Source organism: Ooceraea biroi, chromosome 7 (assembly GCF_003672135.1).
Source record: "Ooceraea biroi isolate clonal line C1 chromosome 7, Obir_v5.4, whole genome shotgun sequence".
Taxonomy (NCBI): domain Eukaryota; kingdom Metazoa; phylum Arthropoda; class Insecta; order Hymenoptera; family Formicidae; genus Ooceraea; species Ooceraea biroi.
In genome coordinates, this window is record NC_039512.1 from 5,095,502 (window position 1) to 5,111,789 (window position 16,288).

Genomic DNA, 16,288 nt, shown 5'->3' on the forward strand with positions numbered 1-16,288 from the left:
TCTATATTGCAATATTTCAAATTGTTTCCCGTGTATCATTTGTATATACAAATGCTGACATAAAATCTGAAAGAGTTAATTCTGCTCAAGAATGATATATATTGAGGCATATTGTCATACATTTATAAGTCTTTGGAGATTCATATTTCTGCGATTCTGTCATCAAAGATATTATATATATATAGCGTTCTTATTATCATAAATAGTGAGAACGGACTGACAATTGATATGTCATATATGTGTAACTCAGCACATGTCCACGCTACTACACAACTATAATTTCACACATATTGAAGTTATTCGCCGTAGTTATATACCTGAAACACGAAGGGGAAACAAAACGAGATGTAAGAATCTTGAAATTTTTTTGTTTGACAAACTTCCATACTCATGTCGCTATAATAATAGTAAAGTAGCGGATCAATAACACATTGGCACAGCAGGATCGATTTTAGAAAAACTTAAACTCCTGAGTATTAAGAAAGTAAGTAATTTAATTTACTTTTCCCTTAAAGATTTGTTTTACGTAACAAACGAACAAATTCGTAAGGATTGAATGACCAGATTTATTGAAATTATAAATTGCTTCCATAAAGAACTTAATATTTTTTCTTTTAATAACTATGTCTTTATTTACTTATATAGCTTCTAACAATTAAACAGTTTTATTATTTTAACACTTAAACTATATAGAACTTTTCAACTTAGTGCTCCAAGATAAATCCAGTTATGTAATGTTAAAAGGTTATCAGAAGTGCAGTGCGGCCCTTCATACACAAGTTCCACAAAAGTTTTTTATGCGGCGCCTTCAGTCTCATGCGTTTAGTTTTTCAATTATGACAAGGATGAGCGGGTATAAACCTCACCCTTCTGTACTGTTCTCCATTAGGCGTTGCATTATTAACGTACGTGTACACCCCTACAGGATGCTTCTTGCAATTTAAGTGATCTTTTGTGACACGCGATGATTTACCATTTTAAACGTGAAAAGGAGGATATTTAGTATCTTTATAGATGTCAACATGGACGGTACGAATTCAGCATATAAAGGTCATTCTTCCTTAAATAAGACATGTTTATTGCGGTTTCTTTTTATATTCAATTTCATTCTTTCTGATTATAAATTATTTCCCTTTACTAACATTTACTAAAATTCAGTCAATATTATCAATTCAATAACATTCACAATATTTTCATTAATTTAATGGAAACATTGTTCAAGACATGTTAAAAAGTTACGGAATTTTGGAAAAGTTGTGGATAAAATAACTTGATTTTAAAAAACTTTTTTTAATATGAGAGTATTTATATAAAAGCAGACTACGAATGGGCTATTGAATTAAATCGGCTCAGTTTAACATTGCTCGGTATTTGGCCAGAGAACCACGAAACAAAGCAGAAAAAATTAATATCGGACATACGTGTGATCATTACATTAAATCTAATTACCTGGATCTGCTTTATTCCATCTCTACACTCATTGCTGAAGATTTACGATGACATAATGTCGACAATCGATAATTTACAGTACACCTTGCCGCTTTTTATGGCCATGATAAAATTGTTCATTATTTGGCAAAAAAAATATGGTAATGGATATGTTCTGACATTAAAGAGCTGACTTTTTTGTTGCTGTATTTCCGAAAAGGAACGCAAAATTCAGTAATGCATGTATAATCTCCGACTCATTTCAGATATTCTACCTCTATTAAATATGATCAAAGACGATTGGTTGAGACCAAAGACGTCAGAGGAAAGGAACGTTATGATAAAACAAGCGCGAATCGCACGTATTATAACGATAGTCGGTTACTTCGTAATGTTACTAACTCTCATCTTTAGCGTTGTTTTTCCCCTATTTGGTTTTTCAATCAGATATAGGACAAACAGAACAGACCCGGACAAGTCTTTGCCGATTCAAACATATTACATCTACGATAAAGACAAGAGTCCATTTTTCGAAATAACGTATATTCTACAGAGTATTTCATTAGTACTGCTCGCCTTCATGTATTCTAGTCCGGACAGCTTCCTGAGTTTGCTAGTTTTTCATGTGTGTGGTCAGCTGGAAAATCTCAAGAAACGTGTAATAGATTTGGATAAGTTTCAGGACTTCAGGAATGTCCTATCATACAACGTTAGGAATCATATACGTCTAATCAGGTTATGCAGATTATCAAATCACATCAAGAAAACTTTCACTATTCAGTCATAGTATGCTTGCTGATTGGCACAGCCTCACAGCGATAACACAAAATCTCGGAGTGTTGCCTTCAATTCTTTTCGTTACACTTAAAGTAAAGGATTAACTCTTTCCTGAATGTTGTATCATTTAGTATCAAAGCTTTCATTTTTTTATTTACTTGTGTCATTTCAGTTTTTCAGTTTTAAGAACTTGTGGCACTACTTTAAAGGTAGACTAATGAATACATCTTTACATGTCGTTATCGTTTAAAAGAATAATTAAATATGGTATTTCTTTTTCTTGATTGTTACCTGGATTATGTAATTAATCTTTTCGTCCCGAGTGTTATATATAGGTACCATAAATATTTTAAATTCCGGAAAGCTAAAAAGCGGAAAAGAGAATATTGTACCACACCAGAAGTTTGTGTTATCGCGAAGCTAAGTGCTAATCAGCAATCAATGCACGTTTTATGTCTGAATAGTGAGCCGCTGTGAGTGTTTTTTCCCAAAACTCTGATAAACAAATTTTTATTACATACAAATACCAAATTAATATCTTATTGGTACACATATGTACCATCCTCCCCCGCTCAGTCGCAAGATATAATTTCATTTCTTTCATTAAAAAACTTCAATTTGACTTCGAAACAGCTTACTTTTGTTTTATCTTTGATTTGGAAAAAAATGTATAATCATGAACGAAAGGATTAGACATTAACATACATTAAAACATTAAACCTTAACCTACGATTTAACAAGGAATTGTACAGTTCTTTTCTGTATTTGTAAAAATAAGAATATTTATCATTTGATAATTTCCGTTTTGCAGATTTTGCAGATTTTCCACATGTACTTGTGTTGCAGATCTATCAATATCATTGACAATGTGTTTACTATAATACTGCTAGGAGCACTCCTTTACTTTGGCATATTATTCGCTTTTTACGGTTTTTTATTTGGTACTGTAAGTATCCGAAAGAAAATTCAAGTTTTTACAAAAAAAAAGCAATTCCATTTGTATATTTTATTTAACAGAATTATTGTCTAATTATTTAATAACAATGTAGTTATCTAAATTTATATTTATACTCTGTTCAGATGTTTAGCCGAGGTACAGATGTTCCTGTAACACGTTTAACTTTCATCGTGATAGTATCTTTAAATTTTTTTGCGCATATGTGTCTCTACTGTGTTGTAGGTGAAATTTTACTTGCACAAGTAAGTATACAATTGTCTGTCCCATTTTGCCTGCAAATGTGAATTAAACTACTAATCAAAAAGTGTATAACACTCATTAAATTTTATTGATTTAATTTACTTCGTATTGCGCTATCATTTTGCCCAGTGCGAGGCAGTGTACGAGGCTACCTATGAATACAAGTGGTACATGTTGGAACCGAAAGAAGCGAAACATCTATTGATGATAATGATTCGTGCCAATAAGCCGTTGTATCTCACTGCAGGAAAACTGTTTCCTATGACTATGGCCCTGTTTTGTAACGTAAGATTATGATATAATATAGCAACTATGAAACAATTTTTACTCAAATTTCTCCATTTATAATTCTACAATTATTCCTTCAAATTGTTAACATTTGAATCAAAACAAAAATAATATATTTTTTAAATTCATATATCTGACTATCCGCAGAAAAAACTGAAAAAATTATGATTCTTTATCTGCATACTTTTAAACTTTATAAAAAGCATTGAGAAATGGATAGAGATAATGTTAAAGAGCCACACAGTGTTTGTAAATAACAGATTTTATTATATCGCTTCGATTACAAAAGATTGACTCGAGACTCGATTTGAACGATCCGTTTAACGTAACGTTCGGAAACGAAGTGATACGCAGAGGTACATACAATAGAGTCGCTCGCTATCACCTCTATCAGTGCTAGTAATGAAAACAAAAGAAACTATATTACTCGAGCGGAACTAACACAAATAAAGATTTCTAGACGTCCTGCGTGTAAACATGCGCAGACGCCCGTAATGAAAAACTATCAGTAATATATGAGAAATATCATGAGTGACTTAACTCTATATTATCCAACAGATAAATATTTGAACTAACTGTTCCTAATACATTGTGTCATTACAATAAGAGTACTCTCATTAATACATCTGTACTTTAAGAATATCAGTCACATGGTCTTGTTTAAAAACACATTAAATGATTATAATAATAGTGATTTCATGTATTTAAAATAAGTTTCTAACACACACATGTATAATTTTATAATAATTCCCAATATAAAATTGGCCTCATTATTTAATTATGCATTTTTTTAACTACTAGAACGAGACAAATATATATTATAATTACGTCATAGATAATATATTTTCACCAATGTTTTTCAAGGATTATATTTGTTTCAGGTCTTAAAGACATCAGGTGGTTATATATCGGTTTTGTTGGCACATCGGGAGTAAAATAAGAAATCTACAAAAAATTATCCGTATCAAATTGTAAGGAACATGTAACAATTCTTATTTTTGTATAGTTTGTATTGTAGTTATTTTTTGCATGTGCTACGAGAAAATTATCTTCACATAAAGCAATATATACACATTATACACTTATTATTTTTTAAATTCTCTTTTATTTTTTCTAATTTATTTTTTGTTAATCATATTTAACGAAAAAAATTCCGCGAGTAAAATATTAAATTATTATATTATAGAGTAGACAACTAGATTTATTATGAAATCCAAGAGTCTGACAGATTATAAAGAAACCAAACCATTCAGATAAAATTACAAATGACAGGGAAGAATTTTTTTAATTGAATTTGGATCTGCATAGCAAAATCAATGTGTGCCGAGAAATCATTCTTCAGCGAGAACATACGACTAAGTGGTATAAACTCTCCATGAAGTACGATGATATTCTACATAGAACAATTTATGTTTTCTAAATGATTTACCTGGAATTTACAGATATGTGCGCTCCACTAAATCAAGATCAATGATATTATTCACCAGTTTGCACAGAAATTCCAAGTCCATTAAAACTCTACGATTTTTAATGTTAACTGATTTAGTTCCTTTAACAAACAATCATAATTCTGCTTAAAAAATCTCATCAGTTTATGCAACTTACAGATAACACGACGAAGAAACTTTTGTATATCTTGTCCATATCTGTCATCATCTATATCCTATTCGCATAAAAATCAATATTTTTCAAACTATTCTTTGAGGAGTTTGAAACTCGTTAATATAAAGTGATGTCATTATGTATAAAATCGTCAATTAAATTAGACATCGCAAAATAATATGAAACTTCGTAAATATAACATACTTAATGTATTGAATATTTTTGAAAGGTTATATATCTAATATACAACCTATAGGTAATACTAATATATCTATATTGCAATATTTCAAATTGTTTCCCGTGTATCATTTGTATATACAAATGCTGACATAAAATCTGAAAGAGTTAATTCTGATCAAGAATGATATATATTGAGGCATATTGTCATACATTTATAAGTCTTTGGAGATTCATATTTCTGCGATTCTGTCATCAAAGATATAATATATACAGGGTGGCCCATTTTAATTTATACAGTCGATTTTTTAAAAAACTAAAAGAGATACGAAAAAATGTTTCAGACAGACATGTCACGATTTCGAGGGGGACATAAGAAGATACCATTGGTTTGACCTTGAATAGTCGTTTGAAGGTCACGCGAAGATCACCTTCAATTTCTTAAATTGAAATCCCAACTTTTTATTGCAGATTCTTATTCTCCATTGAAAAGTAAGTACCTTTTGTCTGAAACATTTTTCCGAAAAATGTCATCTTATGTCCTTAAAATGTCCTCAAAACTCATCTTGAAGATCATTTTAAGGACATAAGATGACATTTTTCGGAAAATGTTTCAGACAAAAGTTGCATGTTTTCTCGCGTAGAATCCGAATCCGTAATAAAAAATACCATGTCTCTCTTAAAAAAAAATTTCAGACCGGAAGTTAGAATTTCGATAAACAATCGACAAACAGTGTATTGTCGAAAATCGACAATGTCAAACGTGATTACGTAAATCGGTATTCGACAATACACTGTTCGAACGTTGATCTCCATACACGACAGAGAATGTGGATACAACTAGACGGGTCATTGTTTATCGAAAGTCTAACTTCGGTCTGAATTTTTTTTAATGAGACATGGTATTTTTTTATTACGGATTCGGATTCTATGCGAGCAACATGCACTTTTGTCTGAATATTTTTCCGAAAATTCATCTTATGTCCTTAAAATGATCTTCAAGATGAGTTTTGAGGACATTTTAAGGACATAAGATGACATTTTTCGGAAAAATGTTTCAGACAAAAGGTACTTACTTTTCGATGGAGAATAAGAATCTGCAATAAAAAGTTGGGGTTTCAATTTAAGAAATTGAAGGTGATCTTCGAGTGACCTTCAAACGACTATTCAAGGTCAAACCAATAGTATCATCTTATGTCCCCCTCGAAATCGTGACATGTCTGTCTGAAACATTTTTTCGTATCTCTTTTAGTTTTTTAAAAAATCGACTGTATAAATTAAAATGGCCCACCCTGTATATATATATATATATAGCGTTCTTACTATCATAAATAGTGAGAACGGACTGACAATTGATATGTCATATATGTGTAACTCAGCACATGTCCACGTTACTACACAACTATAATTTCACACATATTGAATTTATTCGCCGTAGTTATATACCTGAAACACGAAGGGGAAACAAAACGAGATGTAAGAATCTTGAAATTTTTTTGTTTGACAAACTTCCATACTCATGTCGCTATAATAATAGTAAAGTAGCGGATCAATAACACATTGGCACAGCAGGATCGGTTTTAGAAAAACTTAAACTCATGAGTATTAAGAAAGTAAGTAATTTAATTTACTTTTCCCTTAAAGATTTGTTTTACGTAACAAACGAACAAATTCGTAAGGATTGAATGACCAGATTTATTGAAATTATAAATTGCTTCTATAGAGATCTTAATACTCCTTCTTTTAATAACTATGTCTTTATTTACTTATAGAGCTTCTAACAATTAAACAGTTTTATTATTTTAACACTTAAACTATATAGAACTTTTCAACTTAGTGCTCCAAGATAAATCCAGTTATGTAATGTTAAAAGGTTATCAGAAGTGCAGTGCGGCCCTTCATACAAAAGTTCCGCAAAAGTTTTTTATGCGGCGCCTTCAGTCTCATGCGTTTAGTTTTTCAATTATGACAAGGATGAGCGGGTATAAACCTCACCCTTCTGTACTGTTCTCCATTAGGCGTTGCATTATTAACGTACGTGTACACCCCTACAGGATGCTTCTAGCAATTTAAGTGATCTTTTGTGACATGCGATGATTTACCATTTTAAACGTGAAAAGGAGGATATTTAGTATCTTTATAGATGTCAACATGGACGGTACGAATTCAGCATATAAAGGTCATTCTTCCTTAAATAAGACATGTTTATTGCGGTTTCTTTTTATATTCAATTTCATTCTTTCTGATTATAAATTATTTCCCTTTAATAACATTTACTATAATTCAGTCAATATTATCAATTCAATATGATTCACAATATTTTCATTATTTTAATGGAAACAATGTTCAAGACATGTTAAAAAGTTACGGAGTTTTGGAAAAGTTGTGGATAAAATAACGTGATTTTAAAAAACTTTTTTTAATATGAGAGTATTTATATAAAAGCAGACTACGAATGGGCTATTGAATTAAATCGGCTCAGTTTAACATTGCTCGGTATTTGGCCAGAGAACCACGAAACAAAGCAGAAAAAATTAATATCGGACATACGTGTGATCATTACATTAAATCTAATTACCTGGATCTGCCTTATTCCATCTTTACATTCATTGCTGAAGATTTACGATGACATAATGTCGACAATCGATAATTTACAGTACACCTTGCCGCTTTTTATGGCCATGATAAAATTGTTCATTATTTGGCAAAAAAAATATGGTAATGGATATGTTCTGACATTAAAGAGCTGACTTTTTCCTTTGCTGTATTTCCGAAAAGGAACGCAAAATTCAGTAATGTATGTATAATCTCCGACTCATTTCAGATATTCTACCTCTATTAAATATGATCAAAGACGATTGGTTGAGACCAAAGACGTCAGAGGAAAGGAACGTTATGATAAAACATGCGCGAATCGCACGTATTCTAACGATAGTCGGTTACTTCGTAATGTTACTAACTCTCATCTTTGGCTTTGTTTTTCCCCTATTTGGCTTTTCAATCAGATATAGGACAAACAGAACAGACCCGGACAAGTCTTTGCCGATTCAAACATATTACATCTACGATAAAGACAAGAGTCCATTTTTCGAAATAACGTATATTCTACAGAGTATTTCATTAGTACTGCTCGCCTTCATGTATTCTAGTCCGGACAGCTTCCTGAGTTTGCTAGTTTTTCATGTGTGTGGTCAGCTGGAAAATCTCAAGAAACGTGTAATAGATTTGGATAAGTTTCAGGACTTCAGGAATGTCCTATCATACAACGTTAGGAATCATATACGTCTTATCAGGTTATGCAAATTATCAAATCAACATCAAGGAAACTTTCACTATTCAGTCATAATATGCTTGCTGATTGGCACAGCCTCACAGCGATAACACAAAATCTCGGAGTGATGCTTTCAATTCTTTTCGTTACACTTAAAGTAAAGAATTAAAATTTTCTTGAACGTTGAACCATAAAGCTTTCATTTTTTTTACTTTATTTCAATGTTTAAGAACTTCTAGCACTAATTTGAAGTTATTATATACAAGTCGATCAAATTAAATTCCTATTGGTACACATATGTACCACCCTCCCCCGCTCACTCGCAAGATATAATATCATTTCTTTCACTAAAACTCTTCAAGTTGACTTCGAAACAGCTGACTTTCTTATCTTTGATTTTGAAACAAATGTATAGTCATGAACGAAAGGATTAGACATTAACGTACAGTAAAACATTAAACCTTTAACCTACGATTTAACAAGGAATTGTACAGCTCTTTTCTGTATTTGTAAAAATAAGAATATTTAGTATCAGTTGATAATTTCCGTTTTGTAGATTTTGCAGATTTTCCTGATGTACTTATGTTACAGATCTATCAATATCATTGACAATGTGTTTACTATAATGCTGCTAGGAGCACTTATTTATTTTGGCATATTATTCGCTTTTTACGGTTTTTTATTTGGTACTGTAAGTAAACATTACGAATTCAAATTAATGCATTTGTTTACTTGCAAAAGAATTCTCTTTACATATTTCAATTATCTGAGTATTTCCTAATTATTTTATAAATGTGCCATTATTTATATTTGTATTTGCTCATCCGTTTAGATGTTTAGTCAAGGTCGAAACCTTTCTGTTGCACGTTTAACTTTCATCGTGATAGTATCTCTCAATACATTTATGCATATGTGTCTCTACTGTGTTGTAGGTGAAATTTTGCTTGCACAAGTAAGTATTTATATTTCATAATTATCTACATTACTTCATCATGAATACACATATAAATTAAAATAATAATCAAGATGTATATCAGTCATTAATATTTATTGATTTAATTTACTGCGTATTGCGTTGCCGCTTTTGCTAAGTGCGAGGCAATTTACGATGCAGCATACGAATACAACTGGTACACATTGGAACCGAAAGAAACGAAAAATCTATTGATGATAATGATTCGTGCCAACAAGCCGTTGTATCTCACTGCGGGAAAATTGTTTCCTATGACTATGGCAACATTTTGTAACGTAAGATTATGATGTAACATAGTAACTGTTAAACAACTGTTACGCAAATTCCTCCATTTATAATTCTATGATTATTCCTTCAAATGTTAACACTTAAATTAAAACAAAAACAATATATTAAAATTTATATATCAGACACGGTCCACAGAAAGAACTGAAAAATTATGAAGATTTATCTGCATAATTTTGAAATTTATGAAAAGCATTGAGAAATGAATAGAGATAAATATTCGAAGCAACTGTTCGTAATAAATTGTGTCCTTATAAGTGTATTCTAATTAATACATCTGTAATTTACGAATGTCATTCATTCAACATGATCTTCTTTAAGAACACACTAAAATAATTATAACAAAAATTATTTCATGTACTTAATATAATTTTTTAACACACACACACATATGAAGGATTGTATAATTTGCAAATATACAATCGTGCTTATTATTCAATTATGAATTTTTTTACTACAGTGGAAAAAATATAATATACTCATGTCATAGATTATATATTTTCACCAATATGTTTTCAAGGATTATATTTGTTTCAGTTGTTAAAGACATCAGGTGGTTATATATCCGTGTTGCTGGCACATCGGGAATAATAACAAACGACATCTAGAAACTGATATTCGTATCAAAATTTTGAGGAAGATGTAATAACTTTTATATTTGTATAGTTTGTATAGTTATTTTTTGCATATGTACTAAGAGAAAAATATCTTCACATAAATAATATATACACATCATACACTCATTATTTTTAAATTCTCTTTTATTTCTTCTTATTTATTTGTTGTTAATCATATTTAACGGAAAAAAATCCGCGAGTAGAATATTAAATTATTATATTACAGAATAGATAACTAGATTTATTATAAAATCCAACAGTCTGACAAATTATAAAGAAACCAAAAAAATCAGACAAAACTGCAAATGAGAAAGAATTCTTTTAATTGAATTTGGATTTACGTGGCAAAAATCAATCTGTGCCAAGAAATCCCCAGCAAGCACATACGACTAAGTAGTATAAACTTTTCATGAAGTACAATGATATTCTACATAGAACAATTTATTATTTTTACATGATTTATCTGGAACTTACAGATTTATGCGCTCCAGCAAATCAGGATAATAAGTGATACTATTTACCAATGTGCACAGAAATATTAAGTCCAATTAAACTTTACGATCTTTAATATTAACAAATTTAGATCCTTTAATAAACACTCATAATTCTGCATAAAAAACCTCATCTTTGTTTATGCGAATTAAAGCTAACTCAACGAAGAAATTGGTACTGAATCCTCTCAAATCACATTGATTTGCATGATACGGTGCCCAGACAACTGACAACTGAGTCAAACTTTAGTTACGGTTTCACAAAGATACAATTCAATAATTGTAAACTATTTACATTTGTAAAAAATTTAAATGAACAATTTACCAAGCCTAGTCTTTTAAACGTGGAACCCGTGATATAATGGATGTGTTATTCAACGGTTAAGTCATTACAGAATATCATCCCTAGATCTCGAATAAAGTCAACGGCCGAGAGAGGAATTTCGCACAGAACACTCATGCATTTCTTTTCCGAGAAGTTATGCAATCATGAATAAATTCGTCAATACAACGAGACATCGAAAAATAAATATAGAACTTCGGAATATGATGTACCTAGTGTATCGAATATTTTTATATATTAAAAATATTTAAATATTATATGTATCGAATATTTTTAAATATTAAAATAATACTAATATGTATATCTATCAATATTATACATTGTTACTCATGTATCATGTGTATATGCACATGCTGATATAAAACTCTGAAAGGTTTAATTCTGCTGTATCCAAGAATGATACTTATTGAGATATATTGCCATAAATTTATAAGTCTTTGGAGATTCATCTTTCTGTCATCAAAGTTATAATATATATCGCGGAGTATTATCACAAATAGTGAGAACGGACTGACAATTCATATGTCATATATATGTAGCTCAGCACATATCCACGCTACTACATAACTATAATTTCACACATATTGAATTTATTCGTCGTAGTTATATAACTGATGAAACACGTAGGGGAAACAAACAGAGATGTAAAAATTTTGAAGTTCCTTTTAGTTTGACAACCTTCCATACTCGTGTCGTTGATAGTTGTAGTAAAGTAGCGGATCAATAACATCGACAGGATCGGTTTTAGAAAAGTTTAAATACATACGTATTAAAAGAATAAGTAATTAAATTCAATTTTTCCTTGAAGATTTGTTTTACGTAAGAAACGAACAAATGCGAAAGGATTGAATGACCAGATTTATTGAAATTATAAATTGCTTCCATAAAGAACTTAATATTTTTTCTTTTAATAACTATGTCTTTATTTACTTATAGAGCTTCTAACAATTAAACAGCTTTATTATTTTAACACTTAAAATATATAGAACCTTTCAACTTAGTGCTCCAAGATAACTGCAATTATGTAATATTAAAAAGTTATCAGAAGTGTAGTGCGGCCCTTCATACACAAGTATCCTCATTCCGCGAAAGTTTCTTATGCGGCGCCTTCAGTCGCAAGCGTTTAGTTTTTCAATTATGACAAGGATGAGCGGGTATAAACATCACCCTTCTGTAATGTTCTCCATTAGGCGTTGCATTATTACTGTACGACTTGTACACCCGTAAACAGCAGGATTATGCTTCCAACAATTTAAGTGCCCTTTTGTGATACGCGACCACCCAAACGTGATGTAAGAAAACGGATACTCAGTCTTCTCGTAGATGTCAATATGGACGTTTCGCAGCATACAGCATACAGAGGTATACATTCCTTCTTTATTAAAATACGAGTACAACATAAGTTTATAGTACCTTTCTATATATTTTATATATTCTCTATATATATTCTATATATTTTCTATATATTTTCTATATATTTTCTATATATTTTCTATATATTTTCTATATTTTTTATATATACGTTACTCTATTGTAGAGTTTTCGTTTATACCTAATTTAATTCTTACATTACAAATTATTACCATTTAATAAGCTTTCATATGATTTGACATATGTTAACGATGTCCACAATATACTCTTTTCTATAACAAAATGAAAGTTCAAGATAAATTAAAGAGTCACACGTTGAAAGAAAGAATGATTGTAATATAGTCTTTACTAACTATAAGTCTTTATATGAAAGCAGACTACGAATGGGCCATTGAATTAAATCGGCTCAGTTTAACATTGCTCGGCGTTTGGCCAGAGAACCATGAAACAAAGCAGAAAAAATTAATGTCGGACATACGTGTGATCATTTCATTTAATTTACTTACTTGGATCTGCCTTATTCCATCTCTACATTCATTGCTGAAAATTTACGATGACATAATGTCAACAATCGATAATTTACAGTACACCTTGCCGCTTCTGATGGCGATGATAAAACTATTCATCATTTGGCAAAAAAAATATGGTAATAAATACATTATGACATTAAAAACCTGAATAACCAGAAAAATTATTTTTTTTCTTTCAGTTCTATTTCCAAAAATAATAACGAAGTTCAGTAATACATGTGTTCTCAATCTACTTATTTCAGACATTCTACCTATATTGAATATGATCAAAGACGATTGGCTGAGACCAAAGACGTCGGAAGAAAGGAACATTATGATAAAGCAAGCGCGAATAGCACGCCTTCTCACGATATTTGGTTGTTTCATGATGTTACTATCTGCCATTTTTGCCCTCGTTCTTCCCCTTTTTGGCATTTCAATGAGATATAGGACAAATAGAACGGATCCAGACAAATCTTTACCATTACAAACGCACTATATCTACGATAAGGACAAGAGTCCATTTTTCGAAATAACGTATGTTTTACAGTGTATTGCAGTAACGCTGATCGGCGTTATGTACTCTTGTACGGATAGCTTCCTGAGTTTGCTCGTCTTTCACGTGTGTGGTCAACTTGTAAATCTCAAGGAACGTTTGATCGATCTTGATAAGTTTCAGGACTTCAGGAATGCCCTATCATACAACATTCGGGATCATATGCGTCTTATCAGGTTGCGCAGATATTACATCAACGCAACATTAAATGATACTCTCAATCCGTTTTGCTATCTTTAAAGTAAAGGATTAAAACTTTCTTAAATTTTTTATGATATATTATTTTTTTTATTTCTTTCTTTTCAATTTTTAAGGACTTGTAGCTCCAATGTACTGTGACCTAATGAACATCTTTAAATATTGTTATCGTGTAAAGACATAATTAAAAATGGCAGCCTTTTCTCTTGATTATTATCTATATTTTACAATTAAACATTAACATATATTAAACATTGAAGCTTAACATATAATTACAAAAGGAATTACATAATTCTTGTACGCTTTTGTAAATGAAGGAATCGTGTCGAATATTTAATATCATTTAATATTAAGGATTTTCTATTTTGCATTTTGCAAATATGATTGTGTTGCAGATCTATCAATATCATTGACAACGTGTTTACTATAATGCTGCTAGGAGCACTCCTTTACTTTGGCATATTATTCGCTTTTTACGGTTTTTTATTTGGTACTGTAAGTAGAAATCACGAACATAAATCAGAACAGGTGTTTACGTGCGAATTCTCTTTGCATATTTCAATTATCCGTGTATTTTCTAATTATTTTATAAATGTACCATTATTTATATTTGTATTTGCTTATCTGTTTAGATGTTTAGCCAAGGTCGAAACCTTTCTGTTACACGTTTAACTTTCATCCTGATAGTATCTCTCAATACATTTATGCATATGTTTCTCTACTGTGTTTTAGGTGAAATTTTGTTTGCACAAGTAAGTATATATACATATATATACTTACTATATATATATATATATATATTTCACAATTGTCTCCTTGTTACCTCATCATAAATGCAAATGTAAATTACAATAATCAAGTTATATATCATTCGTTAATATTTATTGATTTAATTTACTGCATATTGCGTTGCCGCTTTTACCAAGTGCGAGGCAGTTTACCATGCTGCATATGAATACAAGTGGTACACGTTGGAACCAAAGAAAGCGAGGAATATATTGATGATAATGATTCGTGCCAATAAACCATTGTATCTTACTGCGGGAAAATTGTTTCCAATGACTATGGCAATGTTTTGTAACGTAAGATTATAATGTAACATATGTACCCAGCAAACACAAAGTAACAGGTAATATACATGTTAGTTCTAATTTCCCACTCAACAATGTAATTGTTACATAACACGTATGTTATGTTGTATTTATATTAATGAGTGGGAAATTATAACTAACATGTATATTACCTGTTACTTTGTGTTTGCTGGGTATTAACTGTTAAACAACTGTTTAACAAACTCTCTCATTTATAATTCTATGATTATTCGTTTAACTTGTTAACATTCGAATCAGTGGCGAAACTTGGTCTAATGACACCCCCCGCTATTTAAAACATCGCGTCTCCTTTGCTCCTAAATCCTTCCCCTAAAACCTTCTGCCCCTCCCCCCCGCAGTCGCTAGTTTTAAATAGCGGGACTAGACTAGTTTTAACATCTTTTCTTAATCCTACAATTATTTTACATGCGTGATATATTTGTAATTCTGAAATATAAAGTTAGCCTTATTATTTAATTATGTATTTCTTTAACTAATAATGCGAAGAAAAATTATGAATTACATTATAGATTATATACTTCCTTCAACGTTCGTTAAGGTATTATATTTGTTTCAGTTGTTAAAAACATCAGGTGGTTATATTTCGGTTTTATTGGCGCATCGAGAATAAAAAACAAAAATCTAGAAACCAATCTATCTATTTCTAATTTTGTGGGAGATGTAACAATTCATATATTTGTATAGTTATTTGTTATTTTATGTACTCTGCGAATATTATGTTCACTTAAAGGAATATGTACACATCATGTACTCATTATATGTAATAACTTTCCCCTCACAGCTAATAATTAAAATTTATATTCTTTTTCTCCATATAGGAGTCATATAAATAATCAATCGTTAATTTACTCCTATCCTACTGAATAGTATTAATTATTGATAAATCAAATTAAGTATAAGAAATAACTTTATATCTTCTATATAACTTTATCTTTTCTGTGTTTCTTTTAATAGCAAATTATCATTTGCACAAAAGAGAACGAATTTAAATTTTCGAAATGTTCACTTTTTACTAGAGCTGTTATTTTAAAATTAACTTTCAATCAAAATAATTGTCATGCTGTTAGATGAGAAACCAGGTTAGGACCTGAC

At 30.5% G+C, this 16,288-nt stretch overlaps 3 protein-coding genes across 6 annotated transcripts; all 3 read left to right on the forward strand.

The window, feature by feature from the left end:
• The first annotated feature begins 645 nt into the window (after window positions 1-645).
• Window positions 646-5,642, forward strand: LOC105287074 (odorant receptor 43a-like). Its single transcript, XM_026971025.1, has 8 exons — window positions 646-1,050; window positions 1,320-1,589; window positions 1,695-2,163; window positions 3,052-3,151; window positions 3,286-3,405; window positions 3,533-3,688; window positions 4,573-4,662; window positions 4,878-5,642. Exons 1-7 carry the CDS (start codon window positions 1,023-1,025, stop codon window positions 4,624-4,626), a joined length of 1,197 nt encoding a protein of 398 aa, XP_026826826.1. The 5' UTR covers window positions 646-1,022; the 3' UTR covers window positions 4,627-4,662; window positions 4,878-5,642.
• Window positions 5,643-7,082: 1,440 nt separating this feature from the next.
• Window positions 7,083-11,825, forward strand: LOC105287092 (odorant receptor 43a-like). 2 transcript variants are annotated; one of them, XM_026971024.1, is made up of 8 exons: window positions 7,525-7,649; window positions 7,919-8,188; window positions 8,295-8,763; window positions 9,333-9,432; window positions 9,574-9,693; window positions 9,834-9,989; window positions 10,537-10,641; window positions 10,843-11,825. In XM_026971024.1, exons 1-7 carry the CDS (start codon window positions 7,622-7,624, stop codon window positions 10,588-10,590), a joined length of 1,197 nt encoding a protein of 398 aa, XP_026826825.1. In that variant the 5' UTR covers window positions 7,525-7,621; the 3' UTR covers window positions 10,591-10,641; window positions 10,843-11,825. The 2 variants fall into 2 exon arrangements, with proteins under 2 accessions (XP_011350814.2, XP_026826825.1); XM_011352512.3 differs by lacking the exons at window positions 10,537-10,641; window positions 10,843-11,825 and having other exon boundaries at window positions 7,083-7,649; window positions 9,674-9,693; window positions 9,834-10,087.
• A 900-nt stretch (window positions 11,826-12,725) lies between these two features.
• On the forward strand, window positions 12,726-16,009 carry LOC105286840 (odorant receptor 43a-like). Of its 3 annotated transcripts, none has more exons than XM_011352083.3 (7): window positions 12,726-12,812; window positions 13,198-13,467; window positions 13,594-14,062; window positions 14,480-14,579; window positions 14,717-14,836; window positions 15,011-15,166; window positions 15,753-16,009. In XM_011352083.3, exons 1-7 carry the CDS (start codon window positions 12,782-12,784, stop codon window positions 15,804-15,806), a joined length of 1,200 nt encoding a protein of 399 aa, XP_011350385.1. In that variant the 5' UTR covers window positions 12,726-12,781; the 3' UTR covers window positions 15,807-16,009. The 3 variants fall into 3 exon arrangements, with proteins under 3 accessions (XP_011350385.1, XP_026826818.1, XP_011350384.1); XM_026971017.1 differs by having other exon boundaries at window positions 12,729-12,812; window positions 13,195-13,467; window positions 15,011-15,213; XM_011352082.3 differs by having other exon boundaries at window positions 12,729-12,812; window positions 13,195-13,467.
• Window positions 16,010-16,288: the final 279 nt, after the last annotated feature.